The 25319-nt window shown below is 37.5% G+C and overlaps 2 protein-coding genes across 2 annotated transcripts; one reads left to right on the top strand and one right to left on the bottom strand.

Annotated features, from left to right (window-relative positions):
• The first annotated feature begins 335 nt into the window (after positions 1-335).
• Positions 336-3475, top strand: LOC126825146 (tubulin alpha-1A chain-like). The gene is made up of 2 exons (XM_050554649.2): positions 336-443; positions 2052-3475. Exons 1-2 carry the CDS (start codon positions 441-443, stop codon positions 3402-3404), a joined length of 1356 nt encoding a protein of 451 aa, XP_050410606.2. The 5' UTR covers positions 336-440; the 3' UTR covers positions 3405-3475.
• A 1931-nt stretch (positions 3476-5406) lies between these two features.
• On the bottom strand, positions 5407-25004 carry LOC126825148 (transducin beta-like protein 2). Its single transcript, XM_050554653.1, has 12 exons — positions 24792-25004; positions 23860-24078; positions 21898-21949; positions 20405-20467; positions 19968-20076; positions 19324-19423; positions 18572-18658; positions 16869-17004; positions 16396-16445; positions 8149-8328; positions 7369-7555; positions 5407-5556 (listed from the first exon to the last, which is right to left on the bottom strand). The coding sequence occupies exons 1-12, from the start codon at positions 24922-24924 to the stop codon at positions 5493-5495; spliced, it is 1380 nt and encodes a 459-aa protein (XP_050410610.1). The 5' UTR covers positions 24925-25004; the 3' UTR covers positions 5407-5492.
• Between the last annotated feature and the right edge of the window lie 315 nt (positions 25005-25319).

Below are 25319 nucleotides of genomic sequence, written 5' to 3'. Positions count from 1 at the left end.
GATGACATTTATATTGATATTCTAATAAATTACATTTACCCGAATGTCATCCTGGACATGCGCCCTTAACAAAAGTTAATCTACTAAATAAAATGATTCATTTCCCCTTTTGAGATGCAGTCTCGATAATTATAAATTATAATTTGACCCTAAAAATATATTACATCATATTCTTTGACCTTTGTGTTCTGTTTAATATTATTGATTGTTTAAGGCCTTTTAACAAAAAATGGCTGGTGGCCGGAGTCACGGGTTAATTTTGAACCTATGCCTACTACAACTCTCAAGGGCCCGATGACGTAGTGGTTCATGCTCGTGGTAACATGACAACAAATGGTGGGAGTGGAGTTTCGGGATATAAAAGAAGCCAACTATCATCAAGAAATCAATATCTCACTGTCGACCCTTCTTGTCTTTGTGAGCACAGATTTATCTTCAAAATGGTAAGTTTATATTATATATATTGTGTACATGTATGACATTTAGGATATTTGGTGCGGCAGAGCATACGACTGTGCCCAAAAAGCGGCACTACAACCTACTCTTGTATCGAATTTCAACCTCAAAGGTTCTTTTACACGCCAATATATACACGGGACCTCGGTTGTTACTTGTCGGGCCCCCGTCCTGCACCGGTGACGAGGGGGAACCATGTCTTACGCAGCTGCCGGTGCAAACTTTCCCTCATATCTATAGCTTATGCATGATGTATTGCCCATCATCGCTAATCCAGTTGGTGAATCCAAATTTCATTTTTGCACATATGAAATTAATTTGAACAATCTGATTAAAATACAGATCTTTATTTCGTTTCGTTTTTTTATACTTTCGACTTATACATAGAGATCTGACCAGTTGTACTGGGAGGTCGCGTCAGGGGGTTGACGTTACTAGTGGTTTACCCACAGTTCCGTGCATCGCACGCCAAGAAGTTGCCGTAACAGATGGTTTCATTGGCTAATCCCTCACGCCATTCCGAACGCATATTATATAACAACCCTTCCAGATCCTAGTGTAGTACAGACAAATAAAACTGAATTTTGAACTAATAAAAGAAACGAAATGAAATGAAATGAAATGGGGTTTAACGTCCTACTGTTCTGCTCGTTTTTTTATACTTTCGACTTATACAAAGAGATCTGACCAGTTGTACTGGGAGGTCGCGTCAGGGGGTTGACGTTACTAATGGTTTACCCACAGTTCCGTGCATCGCACGCCAAGAAGTTGCCGTAACAGATGGTTTCATTGGCTAATCCCTCACGCCATTCCGAACGCATATTATATAACAACCCTTCCAGATCCTAGTGTAGTACAGACAAATAGAACTGAATTTTGAACTAATAAAAGAAACGAAATGAAATGAAATGAAATGGGGTTTAACGTCCTACTGTTCTGCTCCTAAACCGGGCTAATGAAGACGGGCATACGCCATACGGTGTGCTATGAGGGAAATTTTGCCCATATTACGTGCACGCCAATATGTACACGGGACCTCGGGTTTTCGTCCGAACGACTAGATAGCTGTCCTTGTCAGACCCTCCGTTCTGCACCACTGACAAGGGGAAACCACGCCGGAAAATCTGGGTGAACTTTCTCGGCCAATGCAGGGATCGAACACCCCACCTCCAGGCTAGCGAGCCAGCGTCTTACCCACTTAGCCACGTGATCTCCCCCCCCCCCCCAAAAAAAAGAAACGAAATAGGATCTGTGTTTTAATCAGACTTTGATTTTAGATTGTCTATGGTGTATACATATAGTTCTTTGTTTCATTAAGCTGTTTAGGTAAGCACATCAGATAGCATTTTGGACGAAACAATATTTGCCAAGTATTTCTAATTTGGATTATAAAGTGTCTGTTGACTGTTATGAACCCCGCGTTACCGTTCTTGAGAAGTCTGTGTAAGGTATCTTTGGTTGGTTCATTTTTATGAAACCTCACCGAAAGCCGATTTATATCAGCCATAGGCCTGTTTCGACATTCCGTGAATACGTTGTTTAAATCAACATTATTCTTGCTATCTTTTTATTATATTATTATTATATCTTTTCAGCGTGAGTGTATCTCTGTTCATATCGGTCAGGCCGGAGTCCAGATGGGCAACGCCTGTTGGGAGTTGTACTGTTTGGAACATGGTATCCAGCCTGATGGTCAGATGCCTTCAGATAAAACCATTGGAGGAGGTGACGATGCTTTCAACACGTTCTTCAGTGAGACCGGTGCTGGGAAGCATGTACCAAGAGCTGTGTTTGTGGACTTGGAACCATCGGTTGTGGATGAAGTTCGAACCGGTACATACCGGCACCTCTTCCACCCAGAACAACTCATCACTGGTAAAGAAGATGCCGCCAATAATTACGCTCGAGGTCACTACACAATTGGTAAAGAGATTGTCGACTTGGTCCTTGACAGAATCAGGAAATTGGCTGATCAATGTACTGGTCTTCAGGGATTCCTCGTCTTCCACAGTTTTGGTGGTGGAACCGGTTCTGGTTTCACATCTCTTCTAATGGAAAGACTGAGTGTCGACTATGGAAAGAAATCTAAGTTAGAATTCGCCATTTATCCAGCACCACAAATTTCCACTGCTGTGGTTGAACCCTACAACTCTATCCTGACCACTCACACCACCTTGGAACATTCTGACTGTGCCTTTATGGTTGATAATGAAGCTATCTATGACATCTGTCGCCGTAACTTGGATATTGAACGTCCGACCTACACCAACTTAAACCGACTCATTGGACAGATTGTTAGCTCCATCACCGCTTCTCTCCGGTTCGACGGCGCACTTAACGTCGATTTGACCGAGTTCCAGACTAACTTGGTTCCTTACCCACGTATTCATTTCCCTCTTGTTACCTATGCCCCAGTCATCTCAGCTGAGAAAGCCTATCATGAACAACTGACCGTGGCTGAAATCACCAATTCTTGTTTTGAACCCGCGAACCAGATGGTAAAATGTGATCCTCGTCATGGTAAATATATGGCCTGTTGCATGTTGTACCGAGGAGATGTTGTTCCCAAGGATGTCAACGCTGCCATCGCCACCATCAAGACCAAGAGAACTGTCCAATTCGTTGACTGGTGTCCAACTGGTTTTAAAGTGGGTATCAACTACCAACCACCAACTGCTATACCAGGAGGTGATTTAGCCAAGGTACAGAGAGCAGTTTGTATGTTGAGTAACACTACTGCTGTTGCTGAAGCGTGGGCTCGTCTGGATCATAAATTTGATCTGATGTACGCTAAGAGGGCTTTCGTCCACTGGTATGTTGGTGAAGGTATGGAAGAAGGCGAATTCTCTGAAGCTAGAGAAGATTTGGCTGCTCTAGAGAAAGATTATGAAGAGGTTGGTGTGGACTCTGTTGAAGGTGAAGGAGAAGAAAACATCGAACAATACTAAACTATGCAGCATTGTTGACTTTTATCTTATGTTAATTTATATTATGAAATAAATAATATTTTTGTCATGAACTCCTTCCTAAGAGCGCCTATGATTTGCTGTCCTTTCGGATATAATCCCTCCGTCCATCACCGATGACAAGGAGAAACCACGCCGGAAAATCCTGATGAACTTTCTCGGACAACACCGGGAGCGAACCCGCGACCTCCAGGCCAGCGAGTCAGCGTCTTACTCACTTAGCCACTGTGACTCGTCCTTTCTTTAACAAATGACACTGTAGAAGACAGCAAGAGACTTATTTATGTTCTATGGCTAGGCGTGTACTGCTAAGGAGGAACATATTGCCCAGACTGCCCACTAACTACTCATGGTAGAGGAATAAAGCCCTATTGGAATAGGACAGTTTATTTCGGGATCCAAATGCTCCTGTTACTAGCTTCAACCATGTATTTAAACATACAAGTCCATGTTCACCAAGCATTATATTGTTTAAAAAAAAAAAAAGAAAAAAGCATTATAAATTGGAGTATGTCTGCCAGAAAATGTTGATATTTTGACTTCATTCGGGGAGAGAGAGAGAGAGAGAGAGAGATAGATATGGGGTTTGGCGTCCGCTCGACACAAACTCGGTCATTTCGGACTAACATATGGTTTAATTTTATTTCAATAATTCGCTTGCGCATAGGGGTTTTTAGAAGTGAGAGGAAACCGGAGGACCCAGAGAAAAACCACGAGGTTGGACAGGCGACCCTGCTCCTTGTCATGTACAACCGGGGAATGACACCATGCCAGTTGACTCAATGACAGACTGTACGATACAACGCGCACAAGCTAACAATTCGGCCATCCATTGGAGCATTCTCACCTCAGAAGGTGGTGATGAATGGGCATGCTCCTGACGAATTTAGCTTTATTTGGTGGGTCGATCACAACATTTTTGGAACTTATCATATTATAATGTCATTTATAACTCTGGTGGAAATTGTCTGAATATTAGGCGAATGATTAAAAACAGTTTATTTTGTGAAGAAAATCTATTTTCTGGGGACATTTGGGTGGGGGAAGACTGGTTTTCAACGTGAAAGGACAACAGATTGACTATTAAAGTAAGGGGAACCATGTTGAGGGGTGTGGGTCTTCAATTATTGGCTTACAGGTTACTGAACAAGAGGCAATAAGAGATTATTGTAACCCATTACCTTATAAGATGGGGGGGGGGGGGAGTGGCTGAATGGTTTAATGCATGCGTGTTAGCCTGTAAGGTCTGTCATTAAGTCAAGTGGCGGTTTTGATCCTCTCTTGTAATGACAAGGTGTGTGGTAGCTTGGGTTTTCTATGTGTCCCTCTGTTTCCAACAACAGCGTTCAATCACAAGATCTGTCGTTGAGTCAAATGGCTTGGTTTCGATTAACCACTAGAACGTGACAAGGAATAGGGTCGCTTGTTCAAATCCGCAGGTTTTCTTCGGATCCTACAGTTTCCTTCCATGGCTAAAGACCCCTGTCAGCAAGTGAATTATGGAAATAAAATTGAACCATATGTTTGTCCTGAAATGACATAGTTTGTGTCGAGTGTACGTTACTCTTTACACTGATTCTAAACTCTCTGTTTATAAATGAAATTTAACGTCCTACTCCGATTTGGGCTAATGAAGACAGGCATATGCCATGCAGTGTGCTATGAAGGAAATTTTTCTAGGACAGCGGCACTACGGCCTACTCTTTTATCGAATTCCAACTGTCAAGGGATCTTTTACGTGCATGCCAATGTGTACACGGGACCTCAGTTTTTCATATCCTCCAAATGAATAGACAGCTGTCCTCCTTGTCAGGCCCCCCCCCCCTCGTCCTGCATCACTGACAAGGGGGAACTACGCCAGAAATTCTGGGTTAACTTTCTTGGCATATGCAGGGATCGAACACCCGACCTCCAAGCTAGCGAACCAGCGTCTTTCTCACTTACCCACCGTGACCCCTGACTGTTTATAACATAACTACAACAATAATGTTTAAATAGAATAAGAGATGATTTTTATTTTTTTAAAACAAATAAAATAGTTGATGTATTTTGATGAAGTGTTGGCTGGTATTATTTTGACTGACCATTCTGTGCCTGACCATTTTCATTACCCATGATTATGCATAACGAGTCTCTGAAAAATAGGTAAATTTTAAAGTTTTATTAAAGGGACAATAACACTCTTGCTGGCTTGAAAGCTCCAGAAAATAAATAATATCTCTATCTAAGTACTAGATGTTTAAGTGTCCTACCTGTTGTGTAAATTATCCATTATATCCTATTTTACTTGTCCAGAGGGTTCGAAAATATTTTTAAATCAAAGTTTCATTTGAAAAGGTTTACGTTAGACGTTTCAAACCATTATGTTGAATTTTCAAAAATTTTAAATAAGGTGTGTTAAGATGAAATTTGTATCATCAATTAATTGAAATATTGTAAAATAGTACAATTTGTTGACCAGAATAAAGATTCGGACATATTATTCAGTTACAACATGAGTGGTATTGAGCCTTTAAACAATTATTACATATATGACCATCAGTAGCTTTGTCTTTCTTTTGTCATCCTAAGTTTCTGAACTAACAATCTGATTAAAACACAGATCCTATTTCGTTTCGTTTTTATAGTTCAAAATTTCGTTTTACTTGTCTTTACTACACTAGGATTTGGAAGAGTTGTTGTCATTGATGTGTTCTGAATGGTGTGAGGTATTAGCCAATGAAACGGTCTGTTACGGCGAGCTTTAGGTATGTTTTGCACGGAACTGGGTCATCCACTAGTAACATCAATGCTGATTGGTTAATCAAATGTCTGACGTCAACAACTTGTCAGATCTTCATGTATTGTAGGTTATCGAAAGTAAAAAAAAATGAAACAAAATATAGATCTGTATTTAAATCAGATTGCTGGACTAAATGCTTCTGGGATTTTTAGGATATATAAAATAAAATGAGGTTTTCCCTGAACACATTGGTGTGCATGTAAAATAACCTTTGACAGTTTTAAATTCAATAAAGAGTAGGTAGAAGCAGGGCCAGAACTATTTGACAAGGCCAAATGCATATTTCCCCAAGGTCACAAGATGTAAACAGGGTTAGGGCATGTGATTGTTGCAGAGGATTGTGGGTTAGGGTAAGTGTAAGGCATAGATGTAGGTCTTTGGTTAGGGTTAGAGCTAGCCCTGTATACATCTCGTGACCTTAAGGAAATGATGCGTTTGGTCAAATAGATCTACCCACAGAAGCAGCATTGCACTGTCTGGCAAAAGCTTCATCCCTTAGATTGCTATATCCCATCCTATATTGTTACCTCATCTATAAGATGAGGCTCAGAAATTTAAAATAATTGAACTTGCATCTTCTTAGATCAACGTTTTGTATTAATCTACAATTTCCGATACACTAAATTCCGTTTTAGTTTGTTATATATTCGTCGGCCTCCACTCTATTTAGATCAATTAGTGAGATAATGTGTACAAAGGGCTTTGGGGGATGTTTTTTGTCCCCTCTGAATGACTAGACGTTATTCTTTTCAGACCCTTCATCGTGCACCACTGAAAAGTGGAAACCACACGGAACTCATGACATCCAGTTCAGCAAACCAGTGCCTTTATTACTAATGCTATGTTCCCACTATCCTGATTCATGCTACAGTTGAAATCGTGGTTTTAATCTTGATGATCCTATCAGGTCTTATGTTGATCGCATCGAAACACATCTGGTCGTATCTGCACGTACCAGATCATGGGCTCAATAGGCACACTCCTATCTTAACGCATCGCACGACAGTGGGAACATGGCATTATGGAAGTACTCGGAAAATAAACCATCAACAAAAGATCTGTTGCTAGAAAATGGACAAATTGCTTCCATTGCTGTTTTTACAGACCAAATTGTTAGTTCCACATCGCATGTCACCCATGCTCCCTATACTAATTTTACTTTACCTAGCTTCTTTTATTTGTTGTTTTAATCTATCTTTCATTCCAGCTGTTGTAGCATTTCGTTCTTTTTCTTGTAAATCTTGTATTGTAGCTCTATAACCAGTTATATTATGTAATATCTGTATAAATCTATCTCCTGTTGTTGCTAAATATTTACCACTAACATCAAACGATAAGGCACATATAGGTTCTGAAAATATAAATCAAAAAATATAAAAACAATAGGTTCTGAAAATATCAATTAAAAAAATATAAAAACAATAGGTTCTGAAAATATAAATTAAAAATACTTTCAAAATATACAAACAATAGGTTCTGAATATTTAACACAAAAATAATTTCTCAATAAAAAAATATAAAAAAAAATGGGTTCTGAAAATTAAATTAACAAGCAGTTGCCATGCAAGATATCCCTACATTTAACCAAGAGATAGACAGAAAACAAGTTAAATAGAAAAGCATACAATATACAATAAGGGGCCATGATCCAAGGAAGTTTTCTGATATGGAGGCACTAAACACTAAATTTGAATTCATTTGTAATTATAGTGTCATGGTGATGTTTTTGAAAATTGTGACTTCTAGGTCCACAAGCTAAAACAGTGAGGTTTTTTGTACAATCAGGGTCAATAATCCATGAAGGTATGGTCTGATAGGTGCAAAATTCGAATCCATCCAAGACATTTTTGTGGAAAGCCAAATTGAGTCAAGTTTTCGATATTTATACTGTCAATATAATGAAGGATAAATTTCTCCAAATACAAAGCCTAGTTGACAACTGACCTGTGTGTACATCTCTCATAATTTCTTCAACTTTGCCAGAAGATGAATTTACAATCATTAGAGTTGTTCCCCCTGCTAAAGCAACTGTTCTACCATCTAAAGATAACGATATCAGTTTCATTGGTTCACTTAGTTTTCCTGTATATAATAATTTGGGTTCTTGATCCAATTCAAATTTGACTAAAAATAACAAAATATAAACAAATTAGCCCTGATATAAACAATAACAGGCAAAAACAAAGTAGTAAAAAAATATAAGTTGATTTAAAGGAGGCAAACCTTTAACTCAATATATCGTCAATTTAAGCCAGTTCCATACATGGCACGCCAAGAAGTCACGGTGACAGACAGTTTCATTGGCTAATCCCTCTCTTAAATCAGAACCCGGGTTATATAACAACTTTTCCAGATCCTAGTGTAGTAAAGACAAGTAAAACAAAATTTTGCACTTAAAAAATGAAACTAAATAGGATCTGTGTTTTTAATAAGATTGACATGTTACCTTAAATGCTCAAATTTAAAGATACATTATGTAATATATTTAGGAAGAAATAGTTCGGAAATTTCATTCAAATTACTCTATTGCGAGCACAGATATTAGCCTTTGAAGGTTTGACAAGATATGTGCATTAATTGTAACCACCGTACTGGCATCGAGAGTTGATTATGGTCTTGTCATGTTAATAAATGTCTAATTAATAGTTAAAGGAGCTAAATCGCTAATATTTGGGACCTAGATATTGACCCAAATGGGTCGAAACACATATAATAATGTAATCTGATTGTATATAAACTGATTTACATTCAACTGTTTCCGTTTTTGTCGTACCGTTGGTTCGAACTCAAGAAGGTGTTCAGCTTCGAATGATCTTTATTACAGTTTTACATTACATAAAATCTGACAATGCTTGTCCTGTCTTCCATCCTCACTCACCGCCAACAACAACAGCCCAGCGCGTGTCATACACCCTTCTCATTGGCTATTTCTCTCCCTGCACTCACCGCAATACCTTATATGGACATACAAAAGGAGTAAAGGTACATTCGCACGGCTTTCAGATTAAAGGTGCATTCACACATTTACTGTTTGTCACACCTCCCCCCTTAAAAAGTCAATGCCTCCTGGCAGTGGTACATTTAAAACAAAAACTAATTCCCATACTATGCAATAAGAAAATGAACTAAATATGCCTATACCTAACCTAGGATTTCGACAAATAGAGATAAAATCAATGATAACATTAGTGATACATGTATTAAGAAGAGGGGTCAAATCTGACTACAGGTTTTGTTTTACGACTAGATCGGCGTAATATAGGACGTGGTGACGATGTAGACAGAGTTGGTTTAGGTATTTTTGTTCGTAGGGGTTGCTTCTGAGGATCAGGTGGTCGTAGAGGTACTACTGGCTGTTGTAGAGGGAGCTCTGGTCTGTTAGGTTGTAATGACGGCTCATTGGCAAAAAACAAGATATCCTCATCTGGATCAAATGTTTTATGGCGAGGCACCTCGGATTTATTATTAAGTGAATTGTGGTCAACAGGCTCTATAAGTTCACTTTCTGGTACTTCTCGCATATAGGCTGGTTTCAGGTTTTTATAATGAACGATAATTTTATGATTTTTTAGTTCATCAAATATTTCATAAGTTGTTTCCCCCAACACTGTTATGACTGTATATGGACCTTTCCAACGATCGGCAAATTTCTTAGATTCACCTGCATCAAATATCATACGACGTAGAAATACATGATCTCCAACTTCATAAGCTTGTCCGCGTATTTTCTTATCAAACCAAGACTTTTGTCTGGCTGCTGTTAATTCGGTATGTCGATGGACCTCTTGAAAAGCAGTTCGAAGATTTTCGGTAAGTTGTTTGGCATAATGATCAACTGTTTGGTAAGCTGTTCCAGTGTTGGTGCCAAATATAGCATCAAGTGGAGTCCTTGGAATTCTGCCATATACTAACATCGCAGGAACATGTTTAGTCGATGAATGTTTAGTGGTATTATATGCTAAGCAGACGAGTGGAAGATAACGATCCCATTCTGATAGTTTACCAGTTGAACACTGTTTAACGATTGCTGATAATGATTCTGCAATAACTTTATTTGACCTTTCAACTTGTCCGTTGAAACTTGGGGTATATGCTGGTGTCTCCGTTTTTCTAATATGAAGTAATGAGTATAGATCTTTCATCAGTTTAGATATGAAGCAAGATCCCTGATCAGTATGGATTGTTTCTGGTATTCCAAAATGAGGAATGAAGCGATCTATTAAGACATCTGCAACTGTTGTAGATTCTTGGTTAGGTAAAGCGTAAGCTTCCAGAAATTTTGTAAACTTGCACTGGAGAACCAGGATATAACGTTTATTACGCGTTGAGCGTGGAAGTGGACCCTGAAAATCCATGGAAACCAATTGAAATGGTCTTTCTGCTATAACAGGATGAAGTGGGGCCTGTCTACTTGGAGTAGGTGATTTCCGTAAAGCACAGAATTGACAAGTTTTACAGAATCGTTTAACATCTTCTCTCCAGCCTGGCCAGTAAAAACGCGATCGAATTTGGTCCAGAGTCCGATCTTCTCCCAAGTGACCAGAAGCAGGGTTATCATGGGATACTTCTAAAACTTCAGTGATCATGGACTTGGGGACAACGATAAGAAGACCTTGGTTTCTACCATCCGGTGTCTCATCTCTCTTATAGAGCATTCCTCGTTTTACTCTCAGTTGGTCAAAAACTTTCAGGTATGGTTTGACTTGTATATCTTGGGTAAAAACTGGTTTTCTTTTACAGAGTACATATTTATATACTGTCTGGATAACCGGGTCTTGAAGTTGGGCAACTTCCAGGACTTGCGAGGACAACATAGAGACGAATACACCACTGGAGGTCATACTAAGAATATTCGAAACAGCATGCGTACTTGGGGAATTGTGAGATTCAATAATATCTGAATCTGGAGATGGCTGAATTCTAGAGAGAGCATCTGCGTTGGCATGTTGTTTCCCTGAACGATGAGAAATTGTATAATCGAACTCCTCCATATCAAGACTCCATCGAGTAAGTCTGGAGTTAGTGCCACTATACTTCTTTAAGTATATCAAGGGTTTGTGATCGGTGACTAATTGAAACTGTCTGCCTAGAAGATACGATCTGAAAACTTTACAGGCCCAGATAATGGCAAGACATTCTCTTTGAATGGTTGAATAATTCTGTTCAGCTTTAGATAGTGATCTGGATGCATACTGTATGACGTGTTCTCGGCCATCGAATACTTGACACAATATGGCACCGATAGATAGTAAGGAGGCATCAGTCTGTACCACAAATTGTTTCGTAAAATCAGGAAAACTGAGGATTGGCTCAGTAATCAAACATTGTTTTAGATGAAGAAAAGCTGTCTGACAGTCTTCTGACCAGACAAAGGGCACTGCCTTAGCTGTGAGTTTGTTGAGCGGTTTGCTGATTTCTGCGTAACCTTTAATGAAGCGACGGTAATATCCGGTGAGGCCAAGGAAAGCCTTAACATCTGTAACGTTTTTTGGAACAGGGTAGTCTCTAACAGCCTGAATTTTGGATGGGTCAGGTTTTACCCCTCCATTGGATATAACGTGTCCCAGATATTTGATCTGTGTGCTGGCAAAATGACATTTGCTAGGTTTAAGTTTGAGGTTTGCGTCTTTCAGTCGAGTGAAAATGGTCGTCAAATCAATCAGGTGTTGAGTAAAATCTTTGGAAAAAATTACAATATCATCCAGGTACAAGACACAAATCTGCCATTGCAAACCTTTCAATACGAGCTCCATTAGCCGGGTAAAAGTTGCTGGGGCATTAACTAGACCAAAAGGCATTCTGCGGAATTGGTATAACCCTCCATCTGGTGAAGCAAAGGCACACTTCTCTTTGCTGTCTGGATCTAAAGGTAATTGGAAATATCCCTGGGATAAATCGATCACTGAATAGATATAGCTTCCAGCAAGTGCATCGAGGGTCTCATCCACGCGAGGGATAGGGTAGGCATCTCTTCTGGTGATCTGGTTGAGTTTACGAAAATCGATGCAAAGTCGTAACGTGGAGTCGGATTTCTTTGCCAAAACAATTGGAAATCGCCATGGGCTTTCACTTTCCTCTATAACACCATTTCTGTGCATAACATCGATCATTTTCGTTACTTCCTCCTTTAGATGATGAGGAATTCGACGAAGTGGTTCTCTGATTGGTCGATCGGTGAATGTTTCAATGGTGTGTTGAATTCTGTCACAAAGTCCAGGTTGACTGTCAGGTTTAATAAAAAGATCTTCATATTCTGCAATTAAGGTGGATAGTTGGTGTTTCTGTTGTTCAGTAAGGTTACCATTGGCTGAAATGCCATCCAATATTCGCGTAATATGACTTGGTGGTTTCGGAGTATCAGTACAAACATAACGATTATGGACAAGTTCCTCGGATTCTGTAGAAAGAGGTTCAGCATTCCGATAAACAGTGGAAGCATTGGTAACAGCTGTAGCCCAAGCTATATTATCGCCTTTACAGAGATTAATGTGTTTATCCCCAAAGTTAAACATCATAAGCATTGCCCGCTTATCCTGAACTCTGGTTAAAGTTCTTCCAACTATAACGTCAGTCTTCTCTGATAGTCCACATAATGGTTCAAGGATTGTGTCAAAAGAAATGTTGGAGGTAATGTTCATTCCCACAGGAAGGATAAGCTGTTCACCGGGTGCTATAGATACATCCGATATCAGAGAAACGCGACTAACTGTAGGCGCTCTGTTATCTTCTAAAACTGGAATGACAGTATCTTCACGAACTATCTTCCGTTTCCCATAATCTATCACAATGTCATTATGTTCCAAAAAATTGCGACCAAGGATACATTTCTCTGATAGGTCGTTGACAATATAAAAAGTTTGGAAGTTAGATCTACCTTGAAAGTAAACTGGTAGAGATACAACACCATAGATGGTAAATTTTGAAGAATTAGCGACACGTAAAGTGGTTGTTGATGTACTAACGGTATACTTTTTATTGTTTGGTAGGGACAGGAAAACCCTAGTATCAAGTAAACAAACATCGGATCCACCATCAAGCAGGGCCTTGGTATTCTGTCCAATGATTTTGGTAGTTATTCGTAGAGGGGGAGATTTCATGATCGTGGTATCTTCAAACTTATCTTCATCATTGGTACATGTTGACGAAAAATGTGACCTGGGGGTGGGACACTGCCTTGCTATATGTCCGATTCCACCACAAATCTGACAGATAATACGACTGGATCGTGTGTTGTTCTCTGAGCGATACAGGTAATTTTGGGAACTCGGTTTAACATCTTCACGCAGCCACTGACGTGTTGGAGATGATGGATGTCTATAATAATCATGACCAGAATACACTGGATATTGATAAGGTGGTGAAGGACCATGATGCATTTGTTGATATCGCTGAGGAGATGGAGTCCGAAATCGCCTGGTTGAGTCATAGGCGGGTGAATAACTTCGACTGTTCGAGAGCTTTCTGGATGGAGAATGGTCACGAGAGTTTGGTGAAAATTGATAACGTTTTGTCGATTTTTGTGAGCTATAGCAGTTGTCATAAGGCTGGTTGTAATTGGTTCTATATGGGGATGGAGACCGTTGACGGTGGGTAAACCTTGGGCGGGATTCATAGTTCGCTGGCGAAGGTGATCGATGCCCTGACTGGTGACGCTGTTGTTCGGTGGAATACTGCGGAGTTGGACAATCGCTGTGGTTATGGCTTGAAGGTAACCTTTTTTCACGTTGTGACCTGTCGGGGTCTTCTTGGTATGTACGGTTAGAGGCTACAGTAGGACTGTCGATCTTCTCCAATGCGGTCTTAGTTTTAGCAATATGGATAATTTTAGGTAAAGATTTTAGCAATTTCGGTTTATGCTGAGTGTGCTCAAAAATATACTTTCTAACAGAGTCAGGTATAGCAGATAGAAATTTATCAATAACAATAGCTTCTAAAACACTAGAGTCAAAATTATAATATTCTCTGGCCAAAATCTGTAACCTGGCGGCAAAAGCTTCAAATGTCTCGGTGTCTTTCATTTTAGCTTCATTAAATAAGATTCCAGTTGTATGATGATCTAAAGGACTAACGAATTTATCTTTCAACATAGAAATGATGTCTTCATAGTTGTGTTGTTTATCAGTAGGCATAGCCTCCCAGCTGGTTTTTGCATGTTTTTCAAGCAATAAGGACAACACTTGACCTGCATAAGGGGTATAAAGTGGACTGTTCAGGGCTCTTTGAACTTTGTTTAACCAGTCTTTTAAATAAATGTCAACATCAGGTTCTTCACCTGAAAATGTCCCAGTAAACTCCTTCACTTTTGAATAAATGTATAAATGATCTCTGACTGGGTTGGATGTGTTGGATTGAGTGGTGGGTTGCCACTGTTCAGCTGCTAAGCGTTGACGGAGATCTGCCAATTCTCTTCTAAACCTATCCTGTTCTTGTTGGTGCAGTAGTAAACTGCTTTCCATCATGTTTTGTAATTTCTCAACCTCGGTAAGTTCCTGTTCTGTACGACCTTTTGCCCCAAGTTGTTCTCCGTGGGTTGACATTTTAAATATTAAAGCCAATGTGTTACTATTAGAATAACAGAAATCGAAGGTCGGACAACTAGCCGAAGAGGTTTGCGGTATCACTAATGTTAAAAAGAAAAAATAATGGACAAACATACAAATATATATAGTGATGAAAACAATACTATTACTGGATATCAAACGTCAATCAGAGTCTATCAATCAAATGACACACACGTAGTCCAATGCATCAACATACATGACAATATGATATACAAATTACCACATTACAATTATTATGAGGAACACAATATTCATATTATTTACGTTACATACAACATCAACAATCGAACAAAATAAAACTCAAGACAAAAATAATTAGAGTCTATAAAAATTGAAAATAAAATACTTGAATATTTTATTGCGGTATGAAGTCCATAAAACACACAAGTGTTCTGTTGTGGTCTGGTAAACGGCTGACTAAATGATTCTTATAGAAATTGAATTTAAATAAGACACCATGAGTTTATTATACTGTCGATTCACGGGAAAAATGTTCAAGCATTTCGTCGGTGGATCTTCAATTCGACGAGTGAACGTTGTACTCACTGGCAGTTGACTGACAATAATAAATCGTCACTTCTTATAATCACCAATTATCAAAAACGTCACTGGAAATATTTGAAATATATCACAGCTTAACTCATGTCACAAGTTACTGATTATTCATCGAACAATACTCAGAATCCTGGTTCGGCGGCGAGCTGTTAGTAAAGAAGCACAGGCCTTCTTCTTTCTTCGACTTTGAACGACTTTTCTTTACGAAGGTTCTTCATTCTCGTTCACACAAGTAAATTTCACACACCTTCGTGACTATCGGGGACGCCAATTTGTCGTACCGTTGGTTCGAACTCAAGAAGGTGTTCAGCTTCGAATGATCTTTATTACAGTTTTACATTACATAAAATCTGACAATGCTTGTCCTGTCTTCCATCCTCACTCACCGCCAACAACAACAGCCCAGCGCGTGTCATACACCCTTCTCATTGGCTATTTCTCTCCCTGCACTCACCGCAATACCTTATATGGACATACAAAAGGAGTAAAGGTACATTCACACGGCTTTCAGATTAAAGGTGCATTCACACATTTACTGTTTGTCACAGTTTTTACTCATAATTTCAAATCAGTTATGTCCAGCAAAATACGGCCTGTGTCTCAACCCTATAGCAATTTCTAGCGTCTGGTCATTCCAGTCTATTGAGCAGGCTCTCCAGTTGAATGTCTAGCCTCGTTCTTTCTGGTCACTTGTTGCAAATGACGCTAAAATGCACTATCGTACACGTGTATGACTTTGGATGATATTGAGTTAGAGACTTAGCTACTTTAATATAACATGTCAGGTCTACTAGAAAGACCTACAATTGACAGATCTAGCTGTTACATAATGTATTTTTAATTATTCATGAAATCAAGTGAGAAAAAAAAAAATGGTGTTTCACATAATTCTGAACCAACTTGGAAAATCTTTGTTCAATAATATACTTGCATGCTGGAGTCTTTAGCAGTGAAAACAATGAAAGACCTTATGATATAAACACATGCCAAACCGCTCATGAAAACAATATCGTTAGTGTTTAGAAGATGAAGATTAAAACAGATACATCTCTTGAGATTAAAATAAGTAACTTACCACCTGTATTAAATAATTTCCATGTACCATCTTTAGATACAGTAGCTACCCTACAAGATATAAAATAAACAAACTTTCAGTCAGATTACAATACAATCAATAAACTAGCTCCACATCTTACACCCTTTTCTCTGCATTGAATCTAGCATTACAAAACAGAGAGAGAGAGAGAGAAATGGGGTTTAACGTCCAGTTGACACAAACTAGGTCATTTCGGAACTAACATATGGTTCAATTTTATTTCATTAATTCGCATGCGCATAGGGGTCATTAGAGGTGGGAGAAAATCCGGGTACCTGGAGAAATCCACGAGGTTGGACGGGCGACCCTACTCCTTGTCATGTACAAGAACGCAGTACCCATTCAGCCATTAACCACCCCACCTCTCCTCTTTAAAAAACAATCTTAGGACCTTTTCATCAAAGCCTGAATCTTGCAACCATTGACCACAGGAACAGAAAAAGGCGACTTACTTAAATGAATCATTTGAAAAACTAAAGCTTGTAACTCCAGAGTTATGGCCCTTGAGTTCATAAGCTCTCTTCGATTCTTTATAATTTCCTCCTTTATCAAATATAACTTCCCATACTTTAACTTCTGGAGTAAACCCTGAAAACGGACAAACATCATATACAAAAAAATACTGACAATAAACAATAACATTCCTGCAACCTCTTTGTCTGTCATTTTGAGAGAGAAAGATTAAGCTTAATCACTTTAAAAGTCCAGCCCCCAAAAATAGGTTATTTTAGGACTAGAGAGAAAGAGAGAGAGAGAGAAATCGCGTTTAACGTCCACTTAACACAAACTACTACTAGGCCATTTCGGGACTAACATATGGTTTAATTTTTTATTTCAATAATTCGCTTGCGCGTAGGGGTCTTTAGCAGTGGGAGGAAACCGGAGGACCCGGAGAAAACCCACGAGGTTGGACAGGCGACCCTACTCTTTGTCACATACAACTGGGGATTTGAAACCACACCAGTTGACTCAATGACAGGCCTTACGATACAGCACGCACGTGCTTACCATTCGGCCATCCAAACCCATTTTACGACTAACATATATTTAAATAATTTGCATGATCACAGTGGCCATTAGCAGTGGGGCGGAAACCAGGCAAGCCTACCAGTTTTATGTTCAAACCATGCCAGAGACCTCATAATCATAAAATACAGGTCAAACAGAAGACAATTTTTATGGGAAATCATACAGTTTTCTCTTATTGTTATCAAGCCAATGAATTGTGTAATTGTACTTGATAACGATAAGAGGATGCTTTATCGAAACATTGTGGTTTTGAAATAAAACCATTGGTTGATCTTCCATAAAAATTGTGTTTTCTTTAAAGTGATCTTCAATCACATTATGCTACTTAAACATACATTATGCAAGAGCTAAATCTGTCTATTGCAGGTCTTTCTTTAGGCCTGAAATGTTATCTAAATTATTAATTAGACATTAATTAACCTATCCAGACCATAATCAACTCTAGATGGCGTCGCTAGCCTGCGATCTTAAGTGGATTGTGAGCCGATTTACTGCATAACTTTCCTTCTCGATTAAACGATTAAATAGATAATAGAGACTATGCTGTTTATTGTACTGACTTTAGTAATGATGACTGAGGCTAGGCAGAAATTTCATTCGCTTAGTTTTCGGTTCATAGTGGATCAATTTGAATGAAATTTTACGCAAATTGCCTTTACGTTATCTAGTTTTTAACTATTATAGTGAGAACTGACAACTCGTTATCGAATCTCCCATAATTTATCTTTAAAGATTATAAAATGCAGGTGTCACTCAGACACAAAAACGGTTACCAGGATCTCAAATGACTAAGATACAACTGACCGAAATTAGTTCAGTACTGGCGGTTGACTATGATACAACTGATCAAATTTAGTTCAGTACTAGCGGTTGACCCAACATAACAACGGTATAGCCATGAACTTGAGGTAGCATAACTCCAAAATCGGAAGTGATAGACCCTCGCCATCTGGCCTTTGTTACTCCCTGGTCCAAGTTGCCATCATACACCAAATTTCAGCCTTGGGGCAGGCGCCAACCCTTAACAGACAGACAGATATACTAATATTTTTTATTGTTAGGCAGTATTTATTTCATGACATAAAAATTGTTTTTCATGAAATATAAATTGTTTTACAGTAATTACCTGAAACTCCAACAAATCGTCCACATGGTGAAATAGTAGCGTAATAATTATGCATCATTCTTGTATCTATAGTATCTATCACTTCACCTAAACAAAATAACATAAATAATCATATATCACTTCACCTAAACAAAATAACATAAATAATCATATATCACTTAATAAACAAAAAAACATAGATAATTATCTTCATCTAAACAAAATAACATTCACATAAATAACATAAACACAAATAATTATCTATCACTTCACCTAAACAAAATAACTTTTATATAAATAATTATCTATCACTTCATCAAAACAACATAACATAAATAGTTATCCATTACTTCACCTATATAAAATAACATTTACATAAATAATTATCCATCACTTCAATTCAACTTCAAAATGGACTGATGGAAACATTGCAGAGAGAGACACAAACTAGGTCATTTTGGGAAAAACACATGGTTCAATTTTATTTCAATAATTCGCTTGCACGTAGGGGTCTTTAGCAGTTGGAGGAAACTGGAAGACCCAGAGAAAACTTTAGCAGTGGGCGGAAACTGGAGGACCCAGAGAAAACGCATGAGGTTCGACAGGCAACCCTACTCCTTGTCACGTACAACCAGGGAATCAAAACCATGCCAGTTGACTCAATGACAGATCTTATGAAACAACCATTCGGCCATCCCACCTCCCTCCCCCCCCCCCCCCCCAGGAAACATTGGACTAGAAAAGTAAAAATTAATGTTATAAAATTTTGTTACCTTTAATATTCCAGAGTATAATTTTAGTATCATCAAAACAGGTCAAGATGAACTTTCCATTACTAGCTATAGCCAGACTAATTATTTCTGCTGTATGTTTCTGGGATAAGAAAATCAATCATTCATAATTATAGACAAAACTAACAGATATAAAAATCAAATATTTTTAGAATTAATAGAATGTTTATAAGTTTCTGCAGTTTTAACAATGGCATTTATTATCTTTAAAAATTATAAATTGCATCTAAATATAGACAGAAATGAAATAATAATAATAATATTGACATTTATAAAGCGTCTTAATACTGAAAAAAAACCCAATAGTTTCTAAGGTGTTGTTGGTTTTATATTCACTGATTATTTACAGATCAGGGTTTTGAAATAAGAATGTTTTGAGATGAGATTAAAAATGGCCCACAGATGGTGATTGTCTAATTGACTGTGGTAGTCTATTCCATAGAAACGGACCAGCAAAAATAAAGGCATGTTTTCCAAGTTATAAGTTAATGAAGAGGTTTAATGTCTTACTTTCCCGCACTAATTGGGCTAATTAATGACAGATCCTAACTGTGGTATAAAATTGCACATTGTGTATGGTGTCGTTCTATCTTGAGACTGCTGGACTAAGATAAAGTTAAACTTACTTTAGGGAAATCTAGTGCCTGTGTCATAGTGACGGCACTGCCATCATCCTTTTTCCCAAGTCGAAAAATTCTCAGAGTATTTTCATTCTCCAACTTTACAACAAAAGCCCTGTAAATAAATATGAGACGTGTTAGCACCGTAAATTACAGGTATCAACATAGGTGTTTCTACACAATGCTATACAGGTAACATAATGTCCACTCAACACAAACCCGGGGAATCGAAACCATGACAGTTGACTCAATGACAGACCTTACGATACAGTGTGCACACGCTAACCATTCGGCCATCCAACCCACTATATTATACAAATACAGGTCGTTATCAGAGCTACATGCATTTTATTCTAAAATGAAAGTTATCTTCGAGTCGATGGCGTTCAGGTTTTCGAGGGCAACAAATAATGATCTTAAATTCAAAGAAATATTAATCTCACCTGGAATCAGGGCTGAAGGCTATGTGAGTTGCTTCATCTAAGTCAACATTTCCACGAATAAGTCTAAAAAAAATAATAAAAAAACAATATAATAATCTCTTGTTTAAGACAAATAAAATATGTTCAGAAGTACTTGTATATTTATGACTGTATCACTTTGTGACAATTTTTTTTTTCGGGGATCACGTGGCTAAGTTGGTAAGACGCTGGCTCGCTAGCCTGGAGGTCGGGTGTTCGATCCCTAAATTGGCCGAGAAAGTTCATCCAGATTTTCCGGCACGGTTCCCCCTAGTCAGTGATGCAGGACTATCCTTTAATTTTAATATTTGTATTGCTTTTAACTTTGTACATCTCCTCAAATCAATTACAATTTGCTTTACTGCATACTGCCTTCACTGTTAGGATTAACTGCTTATGGCTTCAGTTTCACCCCCCATAATACTTGTCCTTTCATCTTTTATTATTACTTTCATCTATAACTAATTACTGTATACATATATATATAGATTTATTTAATATGTTTTTACAGTCAGGACCAGTTGCTCGTGACTCATTATACCTGCTAATAATTGTTTGATCCTTTGGCTTCATTCTTGCACTTATCTATACCAATTACAGTTTATAACCATCTATGTACATTGTTTATTTAACGGCTTGGGACAGTTGTTCATGCTTGCTGATTTTGCATCCCATTGGAGGGTTCGCACTGCTCGTGTATATATATATAGCTATTTTGTTTTCATTTTATTTATTTGTGTTATATGCTTGATAACGACTTGTGAAATCTTGTTGAAACGTCGCAGTGAAATAAACCACAGTAATTGTTATCCATAAATAGTGTGTTATTTGATTATGTTCCAATTACTAAATGCCATTTAAAGAATAAACTACATGTATAAACTATTATCAATAAATATCAACCACATGTATCAGCTAATATCAATTCGTAACAGCTACATGCATAATAAAGCTAGTATAAATTCATAACAGCTACATATATTAGCTAATATCAGTTCATAACACTGTTATTAACAGTTACATATATTAGCTAATATCAATTTGTAACAGCTACATGTATTAGCTAATATCAGTTCATATCAGCTACATGTATTAGCTAATATCAAAAAATTGAAATAAAGAATTAAAGAAAGAAAGAGGGATTGGGTTCAAAGTCCACTTAAAACACATATGGAACTAACATATGGTTCAATTTTATTTCAATAATTCATAGAGGTCTTTAGCTGTGGGAGGAAACCGGAGGACCCAGAGAATACCAACAAGGTTTGACTTTTACAAGCTGGGAATCAAAACCATGTAACTTGACGCAATGACAGATCTAAATGATCTTACGCACACATCTTACAGCATTTGGCCACCCAAACCTCCTTATCATATAATAATAACAGCTACTTGTATAAGCTAATATAAAATAACAATATCTAAGAAATAATACATAGATAGATTGATACAATAAAAACATCTGTGACACCTACTTATGAACCTTTTGTTGAAATTCTTTCGTACTCCATAAAAATATTGATCTATCTGTAAAAATTAATATATAAAAATCAAATAAACACTTAAAGATCAATTTAAAATAATTAGAGAAAACCTATCACATATGTACATATTTTTTTAATTTGTCTTTTTGAGAATACCATGAACATTAAGAAATTCAACTAATAAATTGCATAAAATTTAATTGTAAAGCCTTTTACACCTCCATGTTGTTTCAGCCATGTAGAAAAGAGTAAGATAATGCATTAAAGACTTGCAGGCCTGGAAACTCATGGTTTTCTATGTACCTGACAAAATGTCAGGCACTAGTGAAATAGTACCTGACATTTTCAACTTAGTGCCGGACATGTATTAATAATATCAATAAAAAAGACAAATCAGTGCCAAAAGATTGACAGGCACCAGAGGTTTTGTGTCTGACAGTGCCTGAATCTGTGCCTGACATTGTCTGTGACATGTGCCTTATTTCCAGGCTCGAAGACTTGCTGAGCAATCACTATGGTAGCAAAATTATGCAACTTGATTTGGGAATAAATGCACATAAAAATTATTTCAAGATAAAGTACATGTAATGACACAATGTGGCCGAAATTTGTTATCCATTTTATCAACCTGTCTGGGTTTTTTTATCTCCCTGCTTTTTATTATCGTCCTAATTCTATCTTTGTAATTCTAATTTTATGATATGTAACTTGACTGACAAGCAAGTCTTCCAGTCTGTCAATTTCACTGCCAGTAACAACAAGCAGTTATGACTGAAACCACATCTCTGCTCAGAAAGCACTGAAACAGGAACCCTGCATTATACATGCATGGAAATGAAATGGAATGGGGTTTAACGTCCTACTGTTCTGCTCCGACTATGGCCTACTCTTATATCGAATTCCAACTGCCAAGGGATCTGTTACATGCATTCCAATGTTAGGGTGACCCAACATAAATAAATATCTCCATATATCTCGACAATTACACCACAATATTTATATATATGCCAAGCCTCTAATCAGTTTCACACAATTATAGTCACTAAATAAACGATCATGTTGTACTTCATAAGCTATGACCATTAATCATGTATAAATAATAGACTGAAAACTGGTTCCAAGAGTCGTCCATAACATCCAGACACTTTTGAGTAAAAGATAGGTTACGTGCCCTTCTTTTGAAATTAGTCTCGCTTAACCAGTCTATCGACCATTCTACGTCTGATTGACAGGTCGGGATAATCAAGACTACTTTTTTACGAAATGTAACAGAAAGCTAGAACAAGAAATTGAATTTAGAAATAAGCACGTTAGGTAGCTCAACAATCGTTTTAAGAAGCTTGTAAAAGTAAAATGAAACTACTGCTAGTATCATGTTCCTGCCTAACCCGAGTGATTCAGAGATATCATTTGTACTAAACCAAAAGATGCCGCTCTTAACGGTACAGTTAATGATAAAGCGATTTAAAAAATGAAACGAACGTAATTTCTAAATCTGCTGTAATAACCAAGAAGCTTAATTTAACTGCTATTCAAAATCGTCAACAATAAATTTTTTACGGCTGTAATAGTTGATAGATTTGTAGAGAATTGCACGTGCCATGGCTATTTATAGTATCATACTGTCAGAAAGTTGGTCTCGGCACGGCGAATGTGCACGCTTCAGTGGTAGTCTCAAACTATCAGCGGTGGACTGTATTTCTGTGAGTACATGGGACACCCTACCAATGTATACACGGGACCTTGGTTTTTTGTCCGATCCAATCTAATAGACAGCTGTCCTTGTCAGGCCCTCCGTCCTGCACCACTCACAAGAGGAAACCATATCGGAAAATCCTGATAAACTTTCTCGGCTGATGCAGAGATTAAACACCCGACCGACGTCCAGGCTAGCGAGCCAGCATCTTATCCACGTAGCCACCATGGCTCCCATATACATATAGATAGGCCTACCTTGTGCTGTGGAGATCAGATATTTTCCATTTGGACTAAAATCCATGCAAGTAACTGATCCTGTATGACCTTTTAAAGTTGTAGACAACCATGGGTGGCTAAAATTGTTCGATACATTTTTCTTTGAAGTTCCTTTATCCCCTGATTTAGATTTTTTCTGACTATCTTTATGTTTTCCACCAGAAGATTTTTCGGTTTTTGTGACCTCATCTTGATTTTCTGAAGAAGAAAAATAATTAGATACATTAAACATACATTATGCAAGAGCTAAATCACCCTATTGCAGGTCTTTCTTTAGGCCTGAAATGATATCTATATGATTAATTAGACATTAATTAACTTGTCCAGACCATAATCAACTCTCGATATTTACTGGATTACGATCAGATTTGCTGCTCAACTTTAATTCATCATTTAATCATGAAATGAATAGTCGAGATAACGTTTTTTTATCGTACCGACTTACGATAATGATGATCGGGGCTAGGCCGAAAATTCAATCACTAATTTCTCGGTTCACAGTGGATCAATTTGACTGAAATTTTCAGCAAATTCCCTTTACATTATCTATTTTTTAACTATTATAGTGAGAACTGCCAGCTCTTTATCTAATCTCCCATAATGCATCTTTAATTATTTTTTTTGCATAGTATCATTCATATATTGCATAATGATTTGTAAGGTTGACATTTCTTAGATAAATCATCCCGTCCATGACAGTTACTGAGTTAGCTATACACCACAGTTTATATTGTTTTGTTCATTGACCTATTTCTTTTATATAATATATCTATTTCTTTTATCTTGGGGAGAGGTCATGCAGGCTATGCCTATTCCTCAATCTGTTTTTTGTTTTTTTTTTAAATAGATTTAGATCTAAATAAATAAAATGAAAAAGAGGAAATTTAAAATAAAAATAGTTTCATTTTCACCATTTTCCGCCTCGTCTTTATTGCCTTTCCTGGCAATGCTGCAAAGCAGGAAAAACAGAAAGACAACAGCTCCTACAGCTGCTGTTACGGCTATCACAGGAATCGAATTATTGTTGACTAATTCTTCAGCCATTGTTGAAATTTTTAAAGGCTATTATTACGTTTACTTCTGCAGACAAAACTTGTCTTACGTGTTGTAGACTAGATTATGAAGACACGATCTAAGGGGTAACTCTCAGTTAAATTACTGAATTTACCTCCCTTGGACAGTAAAACATTTAGTCAGAAATGAAAATTTGATCTTTGACTTTTACTCAAGTATTTTTTTATTCAACTGATTATGCAAAAAAAAAATACCTTTCAGTATAGTTTCGCCCTATAGCATCTATTTTGACTATAATATATTAAGCGATATAAAATCACGCAAAGTTCCGAAGACGTCATGAAAACGGCGTCTATATTTATTAAAAAAGGTCAAGGTTGTTTATAGCGTGGCGTTGTTGTTATTTTTGACACTTGTGCAACGCT

This window comes from Patella vulgata, chromosome 6, assembly GCF_932274485.2.
Source record: "Patella vulgata chromosome 6, xgPatVulg1.2, whole genome shotgun sequence".
Lineage (NCBI taxonomy): Eukaryota > Metazoa > Mollusca > Gastropoda > Patellidae > Patella > Patella vulgata.
This window is presented reverse-complemented; position numbering and strand designations above follow the sequence as displayed.